The sequence below is a fragment of the Mustela putorius genome, unplaced genomic scaffold, assembly GCF_011764305.1.
Source record: "Mustela putorius furo isolate JIRA1106 unplaced genomic scaffold, ASM1176430v1.1 tig00003854_pilon_pilon_pilon, whole genome shotgun sequence".
Lineage (NCBI taxonomy): Eukaryota > Metazoa > Chordata > Mammalia > Carnivora > Mustelidae > Mustela > Mustela putorius.
In genome coordinates, this window is record NW_025422006.1 from 2,624,778 (window position 1) to 2,644,799 (window position 20,022).

The window sequence follows — 20,022 nt, forward strand, 5'->3', positions numbered from 1 at the left end:
CGTGCAGACTCCTCGGCTGCAAGGCAAGCCCACTGCAGGCTGGGCATCGCCCTGCTCCCCACCCCTGCCTCACGTCGTCACTGTGGGACTTCAGGGACAGGGGAATCCGATCCAAACATGAGGTTCATGCTGCTTGCTGTGCTCCAGTTACAAAGTTCTCTATCTTGGACCTACGATCCGCAGGTCTTCCACTGGCATCCATGGGGCAGTAACCATCGGACTTGGGAGCTTGCAAGTCGGGCCCAATTCCAGACTCTGACACTATTACATGCAGCACTTTAAAATCAGTACATCTACTGTCTTTACATTGTAAACTTAAAAGGGATAAAATACCCTCCGTGGGTTTTCTTAAGAATTTAATAAAATCCATATTGCAGAGCTACCATAAGGATAAAATAAGAAAATGTATCACACACCTTAGATAGAGAAAATATCCAATAACTTTAATGGACCCCTGCCCTCCCCAGGCACCCTTCACCCCCCACACACATACAATGAGCCAGATGGGGGGGGCGACACCTGCCTCCAAGATGTCAGTCCATTCAGAAGACGAGGCACCAATGAGCTTCACAGACCGATCCTGACACGCGCGAGCAGTGCACGTCGCCCTGTTATCTCAGTAAGCCCTACCCGGAAACCAAGGCTCAGCACATCAGCCCTTGCAGGAAGAACGGTGACAGGCTCCACGGGCCGGAAGCCCAGGAATGCAGTGGGAGGTTGTTCTAGCGGCACAACTGTGTCCTGAAGGCATACTTGTCATCAGGTGAGCCAAGGGTGCACTTGCTGTGACTGGGCCTCCTGAGGAATGTCAGCACCACCGCAAAAACAGCAAGAAGCCACATGATACAGAGATGTCTTTTCTTCGAATATACTGATTTTTTTTTTTAAATGGAAAGTTAAGAAATCCTTAATGTAAGAGCATAACCTGTCCTGGATGAATTTGGACTTGGTCCTGATGGGTGTCCGTGGCAGTTTCTGCTTTGCTTGTAGGCGTTGGGGCCTTGTCTGGTGAGAGTATCACTTGAGGGTCTTGCTAAGGTTGGAGAAACCGATGCCAACACAGGTCATCAGCACTTTATCCCCACCCTTGAGTTCTTCACCACATGGCTTGGTTTCAATTTTAAACATAATCTGGAAAAAGCTCTTCAAATGCCGCAAAAATTCTATCCTAAAAAGGAAAAAACAAACAAACAAAATACAAAAACAAAAAATGAGGGAGGGGTGAAAAAGGAATTCCATTTTCAAAAAAAATGGAATTTTTTTCCTTCTCCCATCTAGAACCCAAGCCTTTACTTTTCACAGATCAAGAATATCTAAAATTAAGAACGTCTCAATCAAAGCTCATTAAATAGTATTTATTCACAGCCCGCCATTTTCCCAAAGTAGATTTGGACAGCCTATGGAGATGCAACCAATACAAGATAAACTATATTTTTAAAGGTCTGAGGTTAGTACACGACACGTAAGTCATCTGGCCCCGTGCCGTTCGAGCAGACATAAATACAGCGTTAGTCTTTGAGACTAACATCCAGAGAGATACACATGCACTCCCGTGACTCACAGCATCACGCCGGACAACCACACAGAGGCCAAAACTGACAGTGTCTCTCTTCACTCCTCAACTTCAATATAACCCTTCCATTCACTCCACACACATTTACTGAGTGTGTACGTTGTACCAAGAACAGTCCTTGGTGCTAGGGATGTTGCAGTCAACAAAAAAGTCCCTACCTTCAGGGAGTTGTCAATGTAGTGGGGTAGACAAGTTAAATACTCTCTAACTGTGGAAACTTAAAGAAAGGAAACAAGGCAAGCGGGTGGGAAGAAATGTGGGTACAACATGTTTGCGTGTATATGGCCGGCCATATTAAACTAGGTGGCCAGGGAGGAGCTCACAGTAAATGTAACGCGGAGTTTCATAGGGCTGTTTCTTGTCATCTCCTTTAAGACAGAATGATGGCCGGGGAGCCTGGCTCAGTGGATTAAGCCTCTACCTTCAGCTCGGGTCATGATCCCGGGTCCTGGGATTGAGCCTCACATCGGGCTCTCTGCTCAGCAGGGAGCCTGCTTCCTCTCCTCTCTCTGCCTGCCTCTCTGCCTACTTGTGATCTGTCAAATAAATAAAAATCTTTTTTTTTTTCTAAAGATTTTATTTATTTATTTGTCAGAGAGAGGGAGAGAGAGCAAGCGCAGGCAGACAGAATGGCAGGCAGAGACAGAGGGAGAGGCACGCTCCCTGCCGAGCAAGGAGCTCGATATGGGACTCAATCCCAGGACGCCGGGATCATGACCTGAGCCGAAGGCAGCTGCTTAACCAACTGAGCCACCCAGGTGTCCCAAATAAATAAAAATCTTTAAAAAAAAAAAAAAAGAAAAGAAAAGAAAAGAAAAAAGACAGAATGATGGCCTCATCTCAACAGTACCTTGGGAACAGCAATCCCATGGAAAGGCCATGGGACAGGGAAGCAGGCTTCTACCGGTCTGCCCTAGCAGATGCAGCATCTTCCCAGCTGGCCTGACCATAAGACTCACCTGGAGGGTTCATTAAACACACAAGTTCCCGAAGGTTCTACTCAACTAACAACTGGTAGGGAGCAAGGGCCCACGTAGTAGAGCCTGGAAGCTCTACAACGACGTCAGCCCTTCGCCAACACGAAGTCAGCCCTTCCCCACCCCTTACAAGCCTTGTCTCCCTAATGCACAAGGGCCAGAAATCTCTTCTTAACAAGGACCCTGGTGATTTTTTTTTTTAAAAAGATTTTATTTATTTATTTGACAGAAAAAGAGAAAGTGAACAAAAGCAGGGAGAGTGACAGAGGGAGAAGTAGGCAGGTAGCCTAATGCGGGGCTCCTTCCCAGGATCCCAGGATCATGACCTGAGCTGAAGGCAGATGCTTCACTGACAGAGCCAACCAGGTGCCCCTCCCTGGTGATTCTTAATCAGGCAGGTTTGGGGACACCGGTTTAGTTAAGAAGATATGGTCTGCATCTCAGTGATGAAGTATCCAGCAACCATGTGTCCTATGGCCTCCCGACGGAACCATCCAAACTCCTGAGCCGAGCCAGGTGGCTCTAACCCTGCCTTCACATGGAATTACCTGGGAAGCTTCCAAAGTACTGACTCTAGACATAAAGACCAACGGGAAAGAGTTGAGAGTCAAGAAATAAACCCACACATTTATGGTGAACTGATTTTCAAAAGGGATACGAAGATAATTCAAAGGTGAAATAATAGCGTTTCCAACAAATGCTGCTGGGACAGCCCCGCATGCAGAAAGATGAAGCTGGGCCCCTTCCTCACATCATACACAAAAATTAACTCAGGATGGATTTAGGGCCTCAATTTAACAGCTAACACATCAAACTCACAGAAGAAAACACAGGAGAAAACCCTCATGATCTTGGGCTGGACACTGGTTTCTTTCTTTTTTTTTTTTTAAGATTATATTTATTTATTTGACACACAGAGATCACAGGTAGGCAGAGAGGCAGGCAGAGAGAGAAGAAAGCAGGCTCCCTGCTGAGCAGAGAGCCCGATGCGGGGCTTGATCCCAGGACCCTGGTATCATGACCTGAGCCCAAGGCAGAGGCTTTAACCCACTGAGCCACCCAGGCGCCCCAGACACTGGTTTCTTACATACAACACCAAAAGCAGAGTGATAAAAGTAAAAACATAAATTGCACTTGATCAAAATTAAAATCTTATTTTTTTTTAAGATTTTATTTATTTATTTGACAGAGAGAGACACAGTGAGAGAGGGTATGCAAGCTAGGGGAGTGGGAGAGGGAGAAGCAGGCTTCCAGCAGAGCAGGGAGCCTGATGCTGGGCTCCATCCCAGCACCCTGGGACCATGACCTGAGCTGAAGGCAAACACTTAATGACTGAGCCACCCAGGCATCCCTTTCAAAATTAAAATCTTTTGTGCATCCAAGGACATTATCAAGAAAGTAAAAAGACAATTCCCAGGATGGAAAAAAATAGTATTTGCAAATCATGTATCTGATAAGGGTCTGGTATTGAGAATATAAAGAAATCTTACAACTCAGTAATAAAAAAAAACCCAAATAATCCAAGATGGGCAAAGGATCTGAAGAGACATTTCTCCAAAGACATACAAATAGCTAATAAGCACGTGAAAAGATGCTCAACATTGTTAGTCGTTTTAGGGAAATGGAAACCAAAATGACCAGAAGATCCTATTTCACACCCCACAGGACGGCCACAATCAAACAGAGAGCCCTCCCGTGTCTGGGTGAGGATGTGAAGCAGTCAGTCGCCTCGGCACTGCTGGCTGGAATGTTAATCCGGCGTGGCCCTGTGGACAACCGTCCGGCCGTCAAGTCTTCAGTAAGGACTTCCCACATGATCCAGTGACCCCCCTTGCAGATACAACCACAGAGAAGTGGAACACACCCACACAAGAGCTTGACACGAATGCTGGCGATAGCATTATTCGTAACAGCCAAAACAGCAGGAACAACCCAAATGCCCGTCAACTGATGAATGGATGAACAAGAGGCGGGGTGTCTCTACAAGGGAGTATTATTTGGCCTTGAAAAGGAGTACAGTCCGGACACACGTCCCAGCATGGATGAACTCTGAAAACATCGTGCTCAAAGAAGCCAGTCACGAAAGACCACATATTGTATGAAATGGCCAGAGCAGGCAAACAACAGAGGCAAAAAGCAGATTAGTGGTTGCCCAGGGCTTGGGGGGAGCAGGAAGGATGGGGAACAACCGTGAATGGGCGAAGAGTTTCTTTCTGCGGTGGTACACACGTTCTAAAATTAGGGCTGTTCTGAAACTGTGGTTATGGTTATACAACTTTGGGAGTATATAGAAAGCCACTGAATTGTACACTTTAATTTTTTTTAGGATTTACTTATTTGTTTTAGAGAGAGAGCACACACGGACACGAGCACGCACCTGTGGGGGAGGGGCAGAGGAAGACAATCTTGAGCAGACTCCCTGCTAAGCGGGGAGCCCAATGTGGTGCTCAATCTCATGACCCTGAGATCACGACCTGAGCTAAAACCATGAGTCAGACACTTAACTGACTGAGCCATCTAGGCACCCTTGAACTGTGTACTTTAAATGGGTAAACTGTGTGGTAGGTGAATTATATCTCAGTATAGCTGTTCAAGGAGCACCTGGGTGGCTCAGTTGGTTAAGCGACTGCTTTTGGCTCCGGTCATGATCCTGGAGTCCCAGGATCAAGTCCTGTATCGGGCTCCCTGCTCAGCAGGGGAGTCTGCTTCTCCCTCTGACCCTCACCCCCATGCTCTCTCTCTCTCTCACTCATTCTCTATCTCAAATAAGTAAAATCTTAAAAAAAAAAAAAGCAGCATTAAAAAAAAATACAGCTGTTCAAAAAAAAAATACAATATTCATGAAATTCAGAAGTACTAGCCCAGTACTAGGCCCGGGTAACAGCCTCACACAGTATATATCCAAGTGAGCACAAACCCTACTGTGGTGAATTTCGCACTCCTCCTGTCTGTCTGTCCTTCAGTCTACAAACGAGGGAAAGGTCTGGCCGACACGACCGGCACCTCAGGGACTAAGAGAAGAAACAGTTAAGTGCGCTGGGAAGCAGTTCCGGCGCGTGCGGCAAGTCCCCTGCTTCTCTGCTCTCTCTTCACCCCCATCTTGAAAGTAACCTCCCGTTTGGCAACTCTCCTACGAAAGCCTCCTCCAGCAGGCTCTCTGGTTTCCACGGTATGCCTGGCTCCACTCGTGGTGTCTAATTAATGCTTCTGCAGAGCTGTGTCGCCAGTGCCCGCTGAGCCTCTGGTAAAGCGGCCCCAGGGCACAGCCCGCGTCTGTGGCGCCCCACCGGCTGCGTGAGGCCCGGAAGGGGGCTCGGGTGCCACGGCTGCCTTTGCCCGGCGGCGTCCTCGCTCTCAGCTTGAAGGGAAGCCCGGTTCTCCCCTGCGGGCGTCCCCGTCCTCCTCACCAACTGCAATGGCCAGTTTCTTGCTCTCTGTCCCGGCCCCACCACGTCCCCCACCCTGTCCCAGGAGAGAAAACAAACACATCGAACCCACAGATAAACACGCGACATCTGCAGGCAGCAAGGCAAACAGCGGTAGCCAACTCCCCACTTGTCTGTGTTCCGAGGAGCGCACGGCCTGTTCGGTGGCAGCCTGAGCCCCTGCTCCGGCCCAGTGCGCCCTCTGCTCCCACCGCCTCCCCAGCCTGCGGTGCGGTGAATCGCTGGACGGTGCTGGAAAACCCAGACACCCTCGGCAGCTGGCAGGACCCCCGAGGGGCCTCTGCGTGCCCCTGAGCTGCTGGTACAGGCCGGGGAAACACAGGCCAACATATTTGCAGCCTCAGGTGTTTGTAGCAAAAGCAAAGTCGGGTCCACGTCCTACAAGATGTTCCGCCAGCCCCTCTGCCTGTCTGAGGAGGCCTGCATGAAGGGGCCGCGGGGAGGCTTCAGAATGGCTTCCCCAGAAGCCGAGAAATAACCAGATGGTGTTAAATGCTAACCATCTCCTGCGGGAATTTAGCAAGTCACGTCCTCACGGACCTGCACCCTTCACCACCCATAGCTCTATGCAGTATGGCTGTGCCTCCCGGGGCAGGACACCCCCCCTCCCCTCTCTCCCCAGCAACACCCGGCAGACTCACACCTCTTGGACACAAGCAGACTCACACCCTTGGACACCTCTTGGGCCACACACAAGAGGGGCTGTGGCCCGCTGACAGCAGCTCGGCCGCTCGGTGAGGCACTGGGACCACCTGCAGTGTGTACCGGGCGGCTCTGCAGACCCACCGTTTTAGACAACTGGAATTCTCTGTACACGACTCCTTATGTGAAGGTTTTGAACTCCTGACTTAGACAACTGTACAGCGGGCTTTTTGGTTGTTGCTCAAGAAAAAGTGAAGATTTATTTTCAGGAAAAAACAAAACCAAAAACAATAATACTTTTGTAGAAAAATGCTTTCCTATGAAAGCCTTTAGTCCATCTGACAAATACGTTTCAGAGACTACTGGTGCACAGAGATCATTTTTCCTGTGTATTTTCAAAGGGTGGTTTCCCACCACCTCTGTTGGTCAACAGGTGAAGTCCACTGGGCTCACGGGCACCTGCCCGTTGAACCCCAACTGCCTGCGACTTGCCACGCGGCCCACCCCACCCCTTAAACACCAACCCCCCTCACCAGGTCACCCTTCTGAAGACTGACACGGCGGGGGTGCCAGGATCCTGAGAGAGGCCTCTCTGTGGCAGCTCCACAGACACAAAACCTGACAGAGTCCTGCCTCCTGCATCACCAAGTCACTTAGAAATTAGGGTTACCTGCTTCTCAGGCCTAAGGTGTTGCTCTGGAAGTTGAGGGGAAAATTTCAGGGGTAGGAAGAGGATCTGTTCAATGGGACCCCACAGTCATGACAGACCAGCTTTTAAAAATATACACAGGTGGTGCTTTTTCTGCCCAACCGTGGCTTTCCCGAAACCTGTTGACCTCTATTTCAAGAACAAATGTTCAGAGCGAGTTCTCCGCCAAACACGGCGACCTCACATCTCCCCCAGCCCAACTCTCTGCTTCCTGCCACCTTTACAACTGAATTTAACTACTTCACTCTTTTCATCTGAAAAGTAAGGATATCTCTCCCCGGCACTTCACAAGCAGAGGAAAGAGGTCATTTATTAAAGCGAGGGGGGGAAAACAAAGTGGCCTGGTTTATTTTAGACTTCTAACTAAAGATAGAAGGAGATCGTTTTACAGCAGAATTTGAAGCGAGGTCTCTGACAAGATGGAGCAGGGCGGTGCCTGGGGCCCAGCGATGTGGACGGAACCCCACTCTTACACAAGAGCACAGTGCGTCAGGGAAGCAGGGACTCTGGACGAGCCTGTCTGGGTCAGAACCCCACTGACCCGTGCGTCCCAGGGCACAGGACTTGACCTCTCCAGCCTCAACCCCCTCACCCGGAAAACGGGAGCACGAGTTCCTTCCTGCCTTTATAGCCCCCACAGGGTCGATATGGGTCATGAAAACTGCATGAGTTCGTATTTTTAAAGCACCTAAACATCTGGACAACAGTACACACTGTAAGTGTTCATTAAATAAACCGAGCCTGCAGAATTCTTGGGAATCACATACACACACACAAAAAATGTGCAGTGTGTTTAGTAACATAACTGCAGGAGGCTTGTCACAATGAATACAGATTTAGAGGGAGCTGAGCAATTTACAGTGACTTCAGGTCCGAGAACACCCGAAACAAGTTTGCTAGGCCTCCTGGTGTCCACAGTGACCTTACCAGGAGGCTGGACTTCCCAGGCTGAGGGGACGCCCAGGCACAGACCTTGGCTCCTGGCATCAACTGAGCTCCGTGAGGTCCACTGCACGGCTGGGAGTGCTGAGTTCTCGACCTCTTTCGAGCCTCCCTGTATCTCCACCAACCCATGACTTCAGGACCATCACCGTCTCTACTGAAGAGACAGAAGCTCAGGGTGCGCAGGGCCTGGTCCACGCTGTGTCCCGAGCTCTGGGGCAGAGCCGCCCCTGAAACCCAGAGGACTGGATGCGTACACACAAGCAGAATGCAGCACGCTCTGGGACCGCAGCCTCTAGCTGTGAACAATTTCCCCAAGAGCTAATTAAGATGCTCATTAGTATTTATTCTTCTTGTTCACCCTGCCTTTAAATAAAGTGTAAATCCTTCCCTGAACTCTGAAGTTAAGCTTTTTCAAGGGAAGGCAGAACCACTTTCACCAACTATAACAATCTAAAACTCAATAAATTCAACAAAAAGAGATTATACACATACTAGCATGCCATTTAATATTATTTTATTCTACTGAAAAAAAAAAATTCTCTGACCTTCCTGAAGAACTTCACAGAGATAGACTTACTTTCTCAAGGAACACAGAAAACCACCAACAGCAGTCTCCTGAAATCAAACAGAGAGAGGAGGAAAGAAGGGAAGAACATAGAGACCCTTATTTTCCGGAAGGATCTGAAAGCACGGGGAAAAAAATCCTTAATCCCAGTGCCCTGTAAACAGATAGTGGAAAAGCTATTTATAACACTCAAAATGCGCCAAGTGCCAGAATACACTTCTTTAAACCAAGGTTCTGGTTTTTGTCAGAAATCAGGTTTCAGAAAATAAATTTTTATGACTTTAACGGCTCATTAAAGTAAGCGTGACAGTTTGAACTCCAAAGCTCCTGAATCTGATTGCAATCAACTGCTCCCCCCAAGTATGATTGTCCTGATTATGGATTCTGTCCCTTTTCACCCTTAACTGTTCACAAATCCTACGTCAACTTCGCTTACCAGGTCCCTCAATGACATATACTTTGTCCTGCCTTTGCCTCTTCATCACTTGGGGCCACTGGAGCCTTTCCAGGATGACAAAGGAAAGAGGGTCCCAATGAGATCCAGCTTCAAAAATAAACTCCCTGGCCCCCACCCTTGTGCTAGCTTACCAAAAAGAAGGTAGGCTGTCCCCTCCCTCACACGAAGCCTGGGAGGCAGGTAATCCAGAGGATCAATGTCCTGTAAAGCCCAGCCCCAAGCCTCAAAACACATAATTTTGCAATATGTCCTACTCTTCTAAAGCTCCAGTCAGAGCAGACCACTTTGTTTTCCCAAGACATATTATAATTTAGGCCAGGTGTGAATGCTTGGTGTGGAGAGTCAAGGACCCAGAAACTTTTAAAAATGTTCAGTTACATCTTGACCGTCTCCACAGGGGCGGCTGACTTGAAAAGGCTACAAAGGCCTTGGAGCCAAACTGGGGAAAAAAAAATTATCTCCTAAAGCAAAAATGAAAAAAAAAAATGTCAAGGAAAAATAAAAATACACATTCCATTTTTCACATAATGTTCTGCCAAACCCCATGCCCCACGACCACACAGGTTTCTAGACACAGCCTCATGCTGTCGAGCAGTCAGGCCCTCGGAGGCCCCAGAGCAGAGGCCGGGAAGCCGCCGCCACGAGAGCCACTAACCAGCTAAAGAGGCCGCGGCGGGCCCAGACTATCGGCCACAGCCCGCAAACTCTCCACAGGAAGCCAGTCTCTGCACTCAGGGTGCTGTGCTCCCAGCCTTGGCCTCCCTCTCTAACTGCCCAAGTTACAAAGTCTATCTTAGCAGAGTTGACTCCTGGTGCCATTTACTCAATTTCCCGTCTCCCGTACTGTGAAATACTTTACACGAGCTATCAGGAGACAGTGTGGTCCTCACCACTCTCCTGCTTATCAGCCCTCCCCCTGTTAACAAACTGTACTCTCTTCCAGTTCCTTGTTCCAAAACAATATCCCACCACCAATCCAAAAAACAAAAAAACAAAAAAACGCCTCCATTAGACTGTCCCCCAGTCCCCTGGTCTCCCAGCCATGGTGGGGCGCGCCCCTCTCCCAAGGTGATGGCACCACCATTCTTCAGTTATCACAGTACTGTACCTTTCAGATAGACAGCATCGGTACCATGATAACCGAAAAAGGACAGTTCAGTCTCAGATCTACCTGAAGATCGCCGCCCACACAAGGTCCACCCAGCCCACTCCCAGCCACAGATGACCAAGTAAGGGTGTTAGGTAAATACGCACGCACGCACATACACGCAGAGGTCAGTGCTCAGAGGCTGCTGCTATCAATGGGAAATGCTGCTTCTACTCGGCTGTGTGTCATTTAAGTCTAGTTTATCACTAGGTCAGAGCTGCTCTTTTCACAGAATGCTTGCTCTCATGCCTCAGCGGTCAACTTCGGACAACACCTTGACCTCAAACTCACCTCTCTAATTTCCCCGCTAGTCCAGCAGCAGGACTACGAACTTTGCCTCCTCCTTCATCTTTCCAGCCAGCTCACACCCTCTCATGTCGGACAAAAAGACAGTCCTCTTTGTCACAGTGAAGGAAAAGGGGGATTTAAAAAACTAACAACAAAATCCAACCTAGAACAGAACCAGGAGTTTACCTCCAAAATGGAAACCAAATCTAAAGCATACACAGGAGAACTGCCCAGTATCTGTCACGTAACAGATGACATGAGAATGACAATGACAGACGGGAATGGTGAAGCTACAAGAAAGAACGGAAGCAAAATCCTTGCTGAACACCAGGTTTAGGGTGACAGCCTCCGACTCTCTAACTATCAGGACAAGCAGAGACTAGCTGTGTGAGGCCCAACACCTGGGTCGTTCTGAGCACCTGAAGTTTAAAGCGGACAGCGCGGTGAGGCTGGGGGAACCACTCACGTGTAGGGAGAGAGCGGTCCGAGGAGGACTTTGGAGACATCCTGCTGTCCAAGGGTCATAAGCAGCAGAGCGAGGCTCTGATTGGTCGAGTCCACACATCCACCCTGTAAACACAAACACTTGAAAGATTAATTGTTGTACCAACCAGAAAATGGAAAAGCCAACAAAACAGAGGGAAGGAACTAACTGCAGGGCCCAGAGCATCAGAACCACAGAAACGCAGACTACAAAGTTCAAGCGGAAATAAAACAGAGGGCCGGTCCTTTAGCAGTAACCCTTATACCAACTAGCGTTAGGGCATGAAAGGAACAGCTTAATAAAAACACCGGTAATCACGGAGCCCATGCGTTTACTGAGCTGTATCCAGTGAAAAATGAGACGTTGTCTTTGTAAGGAAAGCAGTGGCAGGACATACAAGCAGAACCATGTAATCAGCTCTAGGCAATGTACAGTTCACTACCCAGGGCTACGTGAATGCTGCCTGTCTTTATATGACCAGTCCTGGAGCTGATTTGGCATGAACGGACCATCACCTTCCAGGGGTCTCACCAACGCACACATTCTGTTACACTCAGAAACTGCTGGCCTCTTCCAGGAGCTTCTCATCTCTCTCCCCGTGCGCTTTAACACCGGAGAACTGCCACGCTCAGCCCCTCCGTGCGTACTGTTTAGCCATGCATTACTGCCCCCGCCTCCCCTTCCTTTTCCTTCTTATCAGAACACGACTGCTTTGACTGCCTTTCTTCTTTCGTTCCTGAATTTCTCCACCGCTTCTGCCATTTTGCTTCCACCGATGCATGCGTTATGGCTGTTGGCATTTGTGCCCTTCAAAGTGTCTTTATTTCTCATCACCCTTCCAGGGAGAACTTGACGGAAAACAATTCAAACATCGTGCACAGCAAAAGCAGGATGACCTCGGGTCTTCATGTATTTTGGAAGCATCACGGTGAGACACCCTGTTTCCGGACTGTGAGCGAACAGGTAGCCCCCCATTGCTGCTTCTGTGGCCATGCCTCGGTCCTTTGGGGTGCGTGCGAGGTAGAGAATAAGTCAGTGCTCAGGTGCAGACACCCCTTCTCTGCTGTTGGAGTTCATTTGTGACAATGGAGTCAGAAAATGAGGGGGTTTACGCTACTGCCAGCCTTTATGAAAACCCACTGCTCCTCCCAAACTCCCGGAGATACTGCAGGACAATATTTATCTCATTTAGCAAATCTTAAGAAGAGTTACAGCTTATATATCTCCACCCTGACCCATGGAGAAGAGGAGGCTCCACAACACTAAGCCTGCCTTACACAACGTGCTTCCTTCCTCTCCTAACCGCCTAAAATCAAACTGTTCGCCTCCATCTCTCCTTCTTATCACTGGGGGCTTTTCTAGCATCCTCACTGCTTTCTCGTTTGTGCTGGGCCAGTATTTCAGTGCCATCGATTTGTTGGGGTCCGTGTACAGGCTGCCACAGAGGGAGCAGCGGAGGCACCGCCAAGGCACTGGGTGCAGTCCCTGTTCTAAGTGGCTTGGCTCTTACTGCGAAGATGAGACAGGAGCAGGCACAGAGACAATTCGGGAAGAACCAGCACGACACGGTCGTTGGGGGACATGGGCCCTGGGGCTGCCAAGGCGGCAGGAGCAGCCGGTCATTCAGCTGGCACCAGAGGGAGACTCTGGGGATGGTGGCCTGAGGGGTCCCCAGAGGGAAGGGCAGGAGGACGGGGGACACAGGGCCCAGGGCTCAGGAGCAGCCAGGGCTCGTCGAAAACTGGCCGCATGCTGTGTGTGGGGGAGACGGATGAGAGACCGTCGGGAGAAAAAGGACAGACTGAGGCAGGCATTTTCTGACCGGGCCACGGGTTTGGACTTTGTCTTGGGGAAGTGAGAAGCCGGAGGTCTCTGAGCAGAGATCAGTGTCTCGGGGAGATCGGAACGGAAGAGATGTCCGAGAGGAGGGGGGGAGGGAGGAGCAGCAGACGGGGCAGCAGCGGACGGGGCAGCAGCGGACGGGGCAGCAGGAGACGGGGCAGCAGCGGACGGGGCAGCAGCGGACGGGGCAGCAGCGGACGGGGCAGCAGCGGACGGGTGAGAAAGGCAGCTGGAGAGACGCTGCCGCAGAATCCAGGGGGCTCGGTAACCGGGGAGACGCCGATGGAACGAGGGGTCAGAGAAGACGATGACCCTTTGATAAAAAATAAGCCGTACCCTCCGAGGGACGGATCTTTATTACTCATTTAAACCGTGTCACATCGCACACCTAGGAAAAACGATTCACAGGGCCGCCTGGGGGGCTCAGTCGGTTGCGCATCTGACTCTATTTCAGCTCCGGTCGTGAGCTCAGGGAGCTCAGGGTCGTGAGATCCAGCCCCACATGCGGGCTCCGTGCCCAGCAGGGGTCTGCTTGTCCCTCCCTCGCTCTCCCAGCCCTGCTTGCACACGCACTCGCTCTCTAATAAATAAAGCTTAAAAATAATTACTCATGAAAGCATAAAGCATTTTCATCCTTTTACAACTTAAAGATCATAGACATACAAAGGATGTTTTCTTAGTGATTAAAAACAAAGGCAGAAAAGCTGGTCCAGGCACAAGAAAATGGTATAAAACAGAACTTCACTGGAGTGTAAACAAAAATAAAACAACCTAATCCAGACTGCATGTTTTCTCTCTTGGGGATTGATGGGCCGTGGCTGCACTTTCACCCGGAGGCTTTTCATCCCCTCTTTACAGGGAGACCAAACTTGCACACTCCAGCTGTGCCCGTGGACTCCCACGGGGCTGTTCTGTGACGCAATGCTCCCAATGCCCCCAGGTCCGCTGGAAAGAGATAGAAGCACCCCCCAGTCAGGGAGAGGGCCTGCCAGCCACCACAGGACCTAGGAAGGGACACCTGCACACGTCAACAGGGACTGAGGGGTGCGCGTAAAACACGCAATCTTTCCTCATACAAACCTAGATGACTAACTTCCTGAACTGAGCAACGGGCAGCACGAGCTCTTGATCATTTACTCCCAGCTTCCGGTTACTGCCCGTCTTTCAAAAATCACCGAGTTTAGCACCATCGGGCTGACTGAGCACCCAAAGAGCTGAGGCCAGACAGGAGTGCACGCCTCTGACACGGTGGATTCTTCCTCGCTAGTTCCCAGTTGAACGGGGAGTACAGCGGCTGAGGCACTCCGAGGAAGACACACCTACAGGTTCTCTGTCTTCATCTTTTTTTTTAAATTTTTTATTTTTTATAAACATATATTTTTATTCTCTGTCTTCATCTTAATGAGAGGGACGTGAAATAAAGCCACTTAGGACCTGCAAATCCCAAGTAACTTGAAAACAGTTCATTCTTACTTGTTCCACCTTGAGACCAATCACAGGTTTTCAAGAATGCTGACTTGGACCAGGCGAGTAGACTGTTTACAAGCTGTCTTCCCCAGTACGGCCCGTCCAGGGATCCCATGACCCAGCCATCATCCTACCACAGTGATCAATGACAGTGGCAAAAGAAAGTGAATGAAAAAAAAAAAAATCACCACTGTACCCACCTTACTGGTTTATTTCACTGGGCTCCCATGTGATTTTTGTTGCCTTCACCAGGGCAAAACTTCCCTGGGGGACTCCAAGAAGGACCCACAGAATGGTCTATTAACCCAAAATGCACACAGAGACAAACGTGGAGATGAAAGGCTCTTGAGCTGGACAGAAAACAAATACCGTACACCATCCAGTAGCAAACCACCCAGAGGACAGCTCTCACCGGTACTCAGTTCGAGAACATGGGGCTGCATCTACACGGCAGAGAAGTGAACATCCCACAAAGCCTAAACTGGATTCTGCATGCCAAGGGCAAAGTTTCAGCTTCCAGATGTGGAGCCAAAGCAAAAGACAGTGCAGAATAACAGAAACCTTGGAGCTGCATCCGTGACGCTCATCTCCCCAAGCTTATGGACCTTAAAGAGTATTTTCAGGAAGCTTCCTCTTCTTTTCCCCAGCCATCATTTTACTTCCCTTCCAATTTCTTCCTTGCTTCTTTTAGGCCAGCTCAACTGCCTTTAGGTCACAGTAAGCGTATGTGTGTGCACACACATGCTGCTTGCACGGACCAACAGAGAGAAGACCCTGGCAACTGGAAGATCAGGCTGGTCTAAGCAGGTCTAAGCCATTTTCCACAGCAGAGCTGCAGAAGCAAAATGGCAAGTGGTGAAGTCCTGTCTCTTACTGCTTTCAGATCTTCCCAAGACTCTACCGTGTGCCAATGCAGGACTGCCTTCCCCAGATGTTGTTCACTGCTCCAGAGCACATTGCAAAACCTAGCCTAGCGATATGCTTTTCTACAGTTCAAGTAGAAAAGCCATTTTTCTGGCTTCTCTTGGAAAAATCTGGAAACAGTGAGACTCCACTCCCCCACTGCAGGATCTTGGGGAGCTGAGAGATGGTGCCTCTGCTGATCAGGGCAGTGTGTGCTCTTTAACAGGCCAATCACCACCAAACCGGCTTCATTTTTTTACCCTCTCTCTCTTGTATGACCTACCTGCCCGTTTCTCAAACCAGTGTGTCTGTATCTCTCTGCTCTCAGACTAGCTTACCTAATCCACTCAAGTAGTTAATGCTAAACCGCCAAATGGGAAGGAACAAATTAACTCCTTGGCTTAAGCCCTTGGAAGGGAAGAAAGTTGCTAAGGGATAAAAGTGAGAGACAATGACTACTTCCTGATGGCTTCGCTCCCAAAGCTGCAGAGACTGAGTACATACCCTATAGATCTCCTCGAGCAGCAGCTTGGCACAGTTCCTGCCGAGGTCCTCTGGAAGCACTGCCGCGCCTTGGCCCTGGGGGTTGGAAGCCAGTTCAGCACTGAGGAAGGTGCCATTGGTGGTCTCGGCAACCAGTGACAACCCAAAGCCTGGAGACCTGGGGATTCAAAGGCACACACATGAGCAGGGTTCATAAAGCGGGGTCGGGGGGTGGGGGGTGTTCACATTCACCAGCAAAAGGAAGAGAAGACAAGTATCTTTTTGATGGCATTCTGTTTGGCCACACCAAGCCTTCTTAGAGTTCCTACTAGCTTCTACTAGAAAACAAGAAATGACTGAGTGAGAGAACCAAAGACTGAACCAAAGACTGAGCAAGTCTGCACGGCTCTTCCCCTCAGCCCTGCCTTCCTTCCCCCAATTCCTGGAAAGGTCCTACTGTGTGAGTTTGGAATGATCAACATATAAAGTAACATTAACAAGGGTTACCAGATACTGAGCACCTACTTATCGCCAGTTTCTGAGCTAGGGGCTTTGACACCACAACTCTGCAGAGTAAATATTCCCACCCTCGTTTTACAAATGAGAAATTAAGCAACCATCACAAAGCCCACACAGCTAGAAAGTGACTGGGATGCATTTCAAACACAGGTCTTCCAGAGTTTCCAGTACTCCACCACAGTACCCAGCCATCAACCAGTCCAGAAGGCATGAGTGGCTGGAGGCCACCAATGACAGCTCTTCTTCCCAAATACTGGGCTGTTCCCCCGGCATAAAAGATACCACACAAGCCAGAAAAGGCCTAAAGACTTTTGTCTGAAGAATGTCTTCCATTCAGAATTCATTCCTCTAACCAGTGAGCTGGCACCACATTCTCTCCCGCTGGGTTCCTACCACCAACCAGCCAGAAGCTAACACCTTCTTGTCCACGATCACAGCCAACTCATTCACTCATGCATCCAACAAACATTTGGGGGAAAAAGTTTCCATGGCCAGGACCAGGACCACCACGGTTAACATGGGAGTTCCTGCTCTCACAGAGCTGAGTGACAACCTGACTGGCACAAAACAAAATCAGTTCACGACAATAAAAATCTCCTCTTCGTAACATTTCCAAGTTTGACATCTCAGACATCCACTTTGCCCAGTGCCTTTTAAAAAAATATGTACTTCCCAGCAGTAAACTCCATAAGCGATCACTATACACACGTGCCCCCTTTAACACAATTCAACACCCATGTTCCTAAAGCACTCCGTGTCCAAGACAAAACTAGCCAAAACACTAGTTTCAGAAAAACTATGTACAAAATCCATAATGTTTCAAAATGTACTGTATGAGCTACATTAGTCAGTCCTTAATTTCTTAAAAAAAAAAAATGAATGGAAAGCAAAGGGAGGCCGGACCAGGAGCCAGGCTGCCATCACTGCTTTCACCCACTCACTTACAGTTCCCAAGAACTTCTGAATTTTTCCATCCATGTGAAATTTTTGAGGTGTGTGTAGTTGTTCTTACAATAAATTTTGTATTTAATCAAGACTCTTCCATTTAACATTGCATTTGTTTTAGGAAAAAAACAAAGAATACGAGAACACATAGTGCAAGAACACATGAAGCCCTATGTGCGTTACGCCAATTTTCTCCCTCCAGCCTGGGGTATGTGTGTTACCTGGCCTGTTTCAAGTTATGATGACAAAGCAGCTGGTCACCAGGTGACCTCACTGAAGATCTGCTTTAGCAGTCTGCAAGTGACAGCCGCTAAAAGTTCCCAGTTGGTGGGCACCTGGGTTGCTTAGTCATTAAGCATCTGCCTTCGGCTCAGGTCATGATCCCAGGGTCCTGGGATCGAGCCCCTCGTCGGGCTCCCTGTTCAGCAGGGAGCCTACTTCTTCCTCTCCCTCTGTCCCTCCCCCTGCTTATGTTCCTTCTCTCACTATCTTTGTCAAATATATAAAGATTTTACTTAAATCTTTAAAAACAAAAACAAAAACTTCCCAATTGATAAAGGACTAAATTTTTTTGGAAGTCTTAACTGTGAGAATCAAAGTGGGACAACAGGCAGCTGTGCGTATGGGTCAGAGTGGACACAGACCACCCAGAACTGCTGCTCCCAAATGTTCTAGGCTGTGGCCACAACACACACTCTCAGTGTAAGAGTTCACGACACCTCGTTACATGGATCCCCCACTGAGTGAGAAGAGGAAAATGCCCACGTGACTTCACCATTTCCGAACAGAGAAGAGCAAGCACCGTTTGTCCTTGTAACTTGCAGTTTAGAAAACACAAGCCTATGATCACACATTGCCTTCACGTGCCATTTTTTCTAAGTGGGGCTTGGAGCTGATGACCCACAACTCTCCATCACGCCCATGTCCTGATCCACGTATAAGCTTGCTACTCACCCCAGCAAGGACGGGGGCGGACTACACACCGGAGTCACTGGACTCGATGGCCTTGTGAAAAGCTGCACCACAGAGGGAGCAGCATGGCCTTCAGGCCAGCTCTGCTTCATGCCTGGACACCCCCACAGAGCCAGAGGCGAGACAGAGAAGGCCTGATGGAGACCAGGCCACTCAGTTGCCGCTGCGACTGCCTACACCCACCATGGCTCTGTAATCGCCTGTCCCCAGAGGAGACGGGAGAGAAGGGGAAGTGTGAGGAGCAGCATTAGCATCTCGGCGGTACCTACTGTGTGCCAGCCGCTGCGTGAGAGCGGTCACCTAACAACGCCAGCATTACGGCTCTCACCACATGAGCAAGGAAAACGCTGGCGAGATCTGAGCAGTGCACCAAAGGTTTGGGACCATCACCGACCTTTCTAAACCCGAGGGAGGGCCAGCTCAGCACACAGGTCCTTTCCCAACTGTGCCCTCTGACACTCCTAGTGCTCTGAACTACGAGCCACCACCACACTGCTGAAATCACCTTCATGTGTCCCCATGGACCACGTCAAGGTGAGAAATGCTTTAACACGCTCAGCCCTCCTGTGCCTCTCTCCTACTTTGGCTGAAGTCGAAGGAAAGCACAGACAGAAGGACTGTGAGAAAGGATGGGCTGTGCTACTACCTAGCTGAGCCCACACCAGTCAATCTGATGTTCTCATTTTTAGAAGACATGACCTGCAAGCTTCAGACTGTAAGTGCAATGATTCTGTCATTCGCACCGAAATGATTCAGCAAAAACAAAAACAAACACAGAAAATCCACACACAAGTAAATCTGGCAAAATAGTCACTGTTGACTACAAGTAGTAGGAACACACAGGTGTTCTCTGTGCTAGCCTTTCAACTTTCTATATATTTAACATCTTCATAATAAAAAAATTAGTTTTTAATTGCTTCCCCAACTTACTGGTTGCTAAATATATAAACAAAGCCTAAAGCAAGTATTTTCATTACACAGATCATCATTAACTTTTTATTTTCTAAAATGAGGTTTTCCACAAAGGCTTTAACTAATCCCAAGTCAAATGTGCAATAACAACTTTCTTTGGCTCTAGGGGTGTTGTTCCCACGATGGAGAGAGAAGCCAGCTGGCACAGACCAACAAAGGATATTTTTCCCCTAAACTGTTATTTACTCAGGGTGGAAGAACTTGTTTGCTTTAATTTTTTGTGGAAACAGATGGAATTTAAAGCTGGAAGCACCATTTATTATTAGCTGGGTTTGAATGCCCCCAGGCCAGGGTCTGGATGCCTTATCTCCAGCACGGGGCACTGGGATGCTTTCCATGTGAGAGGTGCTCAAGAGATGCCCACTGGTGACTACGGTAGTAAGTCGGGAGGAAATCAACTCTGAAATCACTCTTCTTCCAGCTGCCGACACAGAGCTGGCAGCTTTCATGGCAGTCAGGACAGAAGTGTGAAAAGGCTTGGTCAGCTGCAGAAATAAGCTCTAGAAACGCACGCACACTTACTTCCCAGAGTTGACTCCTTTCATGTGGTCTGTGTAAATATAGATATCGGGGATAAACTTGTTGAGGATGCTCCTTGCGGAATCCACGACCCGGTTGGCCATCTGTGGTGACACGCGCACAGAGTACCTGTAGTCCGCAGTTAAGGGGTCTGTTCTGCACAGATG

The 20,022-nt window shown here is 49.0% G+C and overlaps 1 protein-coding gene across 3 annotated transcripts in view; it reads right to left on the minus strand.

Moving 5' to 3' along the window:
- Window positions 1–422: 422 nt before the first annotated feature.
- RCL1 (RNA terminal phosphate cyclase like 1) overlaps window positions 423–20,022 on the minus strand; it is a 63,810-nt gene continuing 44,210 nt past the window's right edge. For all 3 annotated transcript variants that reach the window (XM_045065021.1, XM_045065022.1, XM_013063365.2), the window contains 4 exons: window positions 19,859–19,984; window positions 15,950–16,106; window positions 11,216–11,319; window positions 423–1,168 (listed from right to left, as the gene is read on the minus strand). In XM_045065021.1, the coding sequence (XP_044920956.1) occupies window positions 1,018–1,168; window positions 11,216–11,319; window positions 15,950–16,106; window positions 19,859–19,984 (538 nt within the window). In that variant the 3' untranslated portion in view covers window positions 423–1,017. The remainder of the gene's footprint in view (window positions 1,169–11,215; window positions 11,320–15,949; window positions 16,107–19,858; window positions 19,985–20,022) is intronic.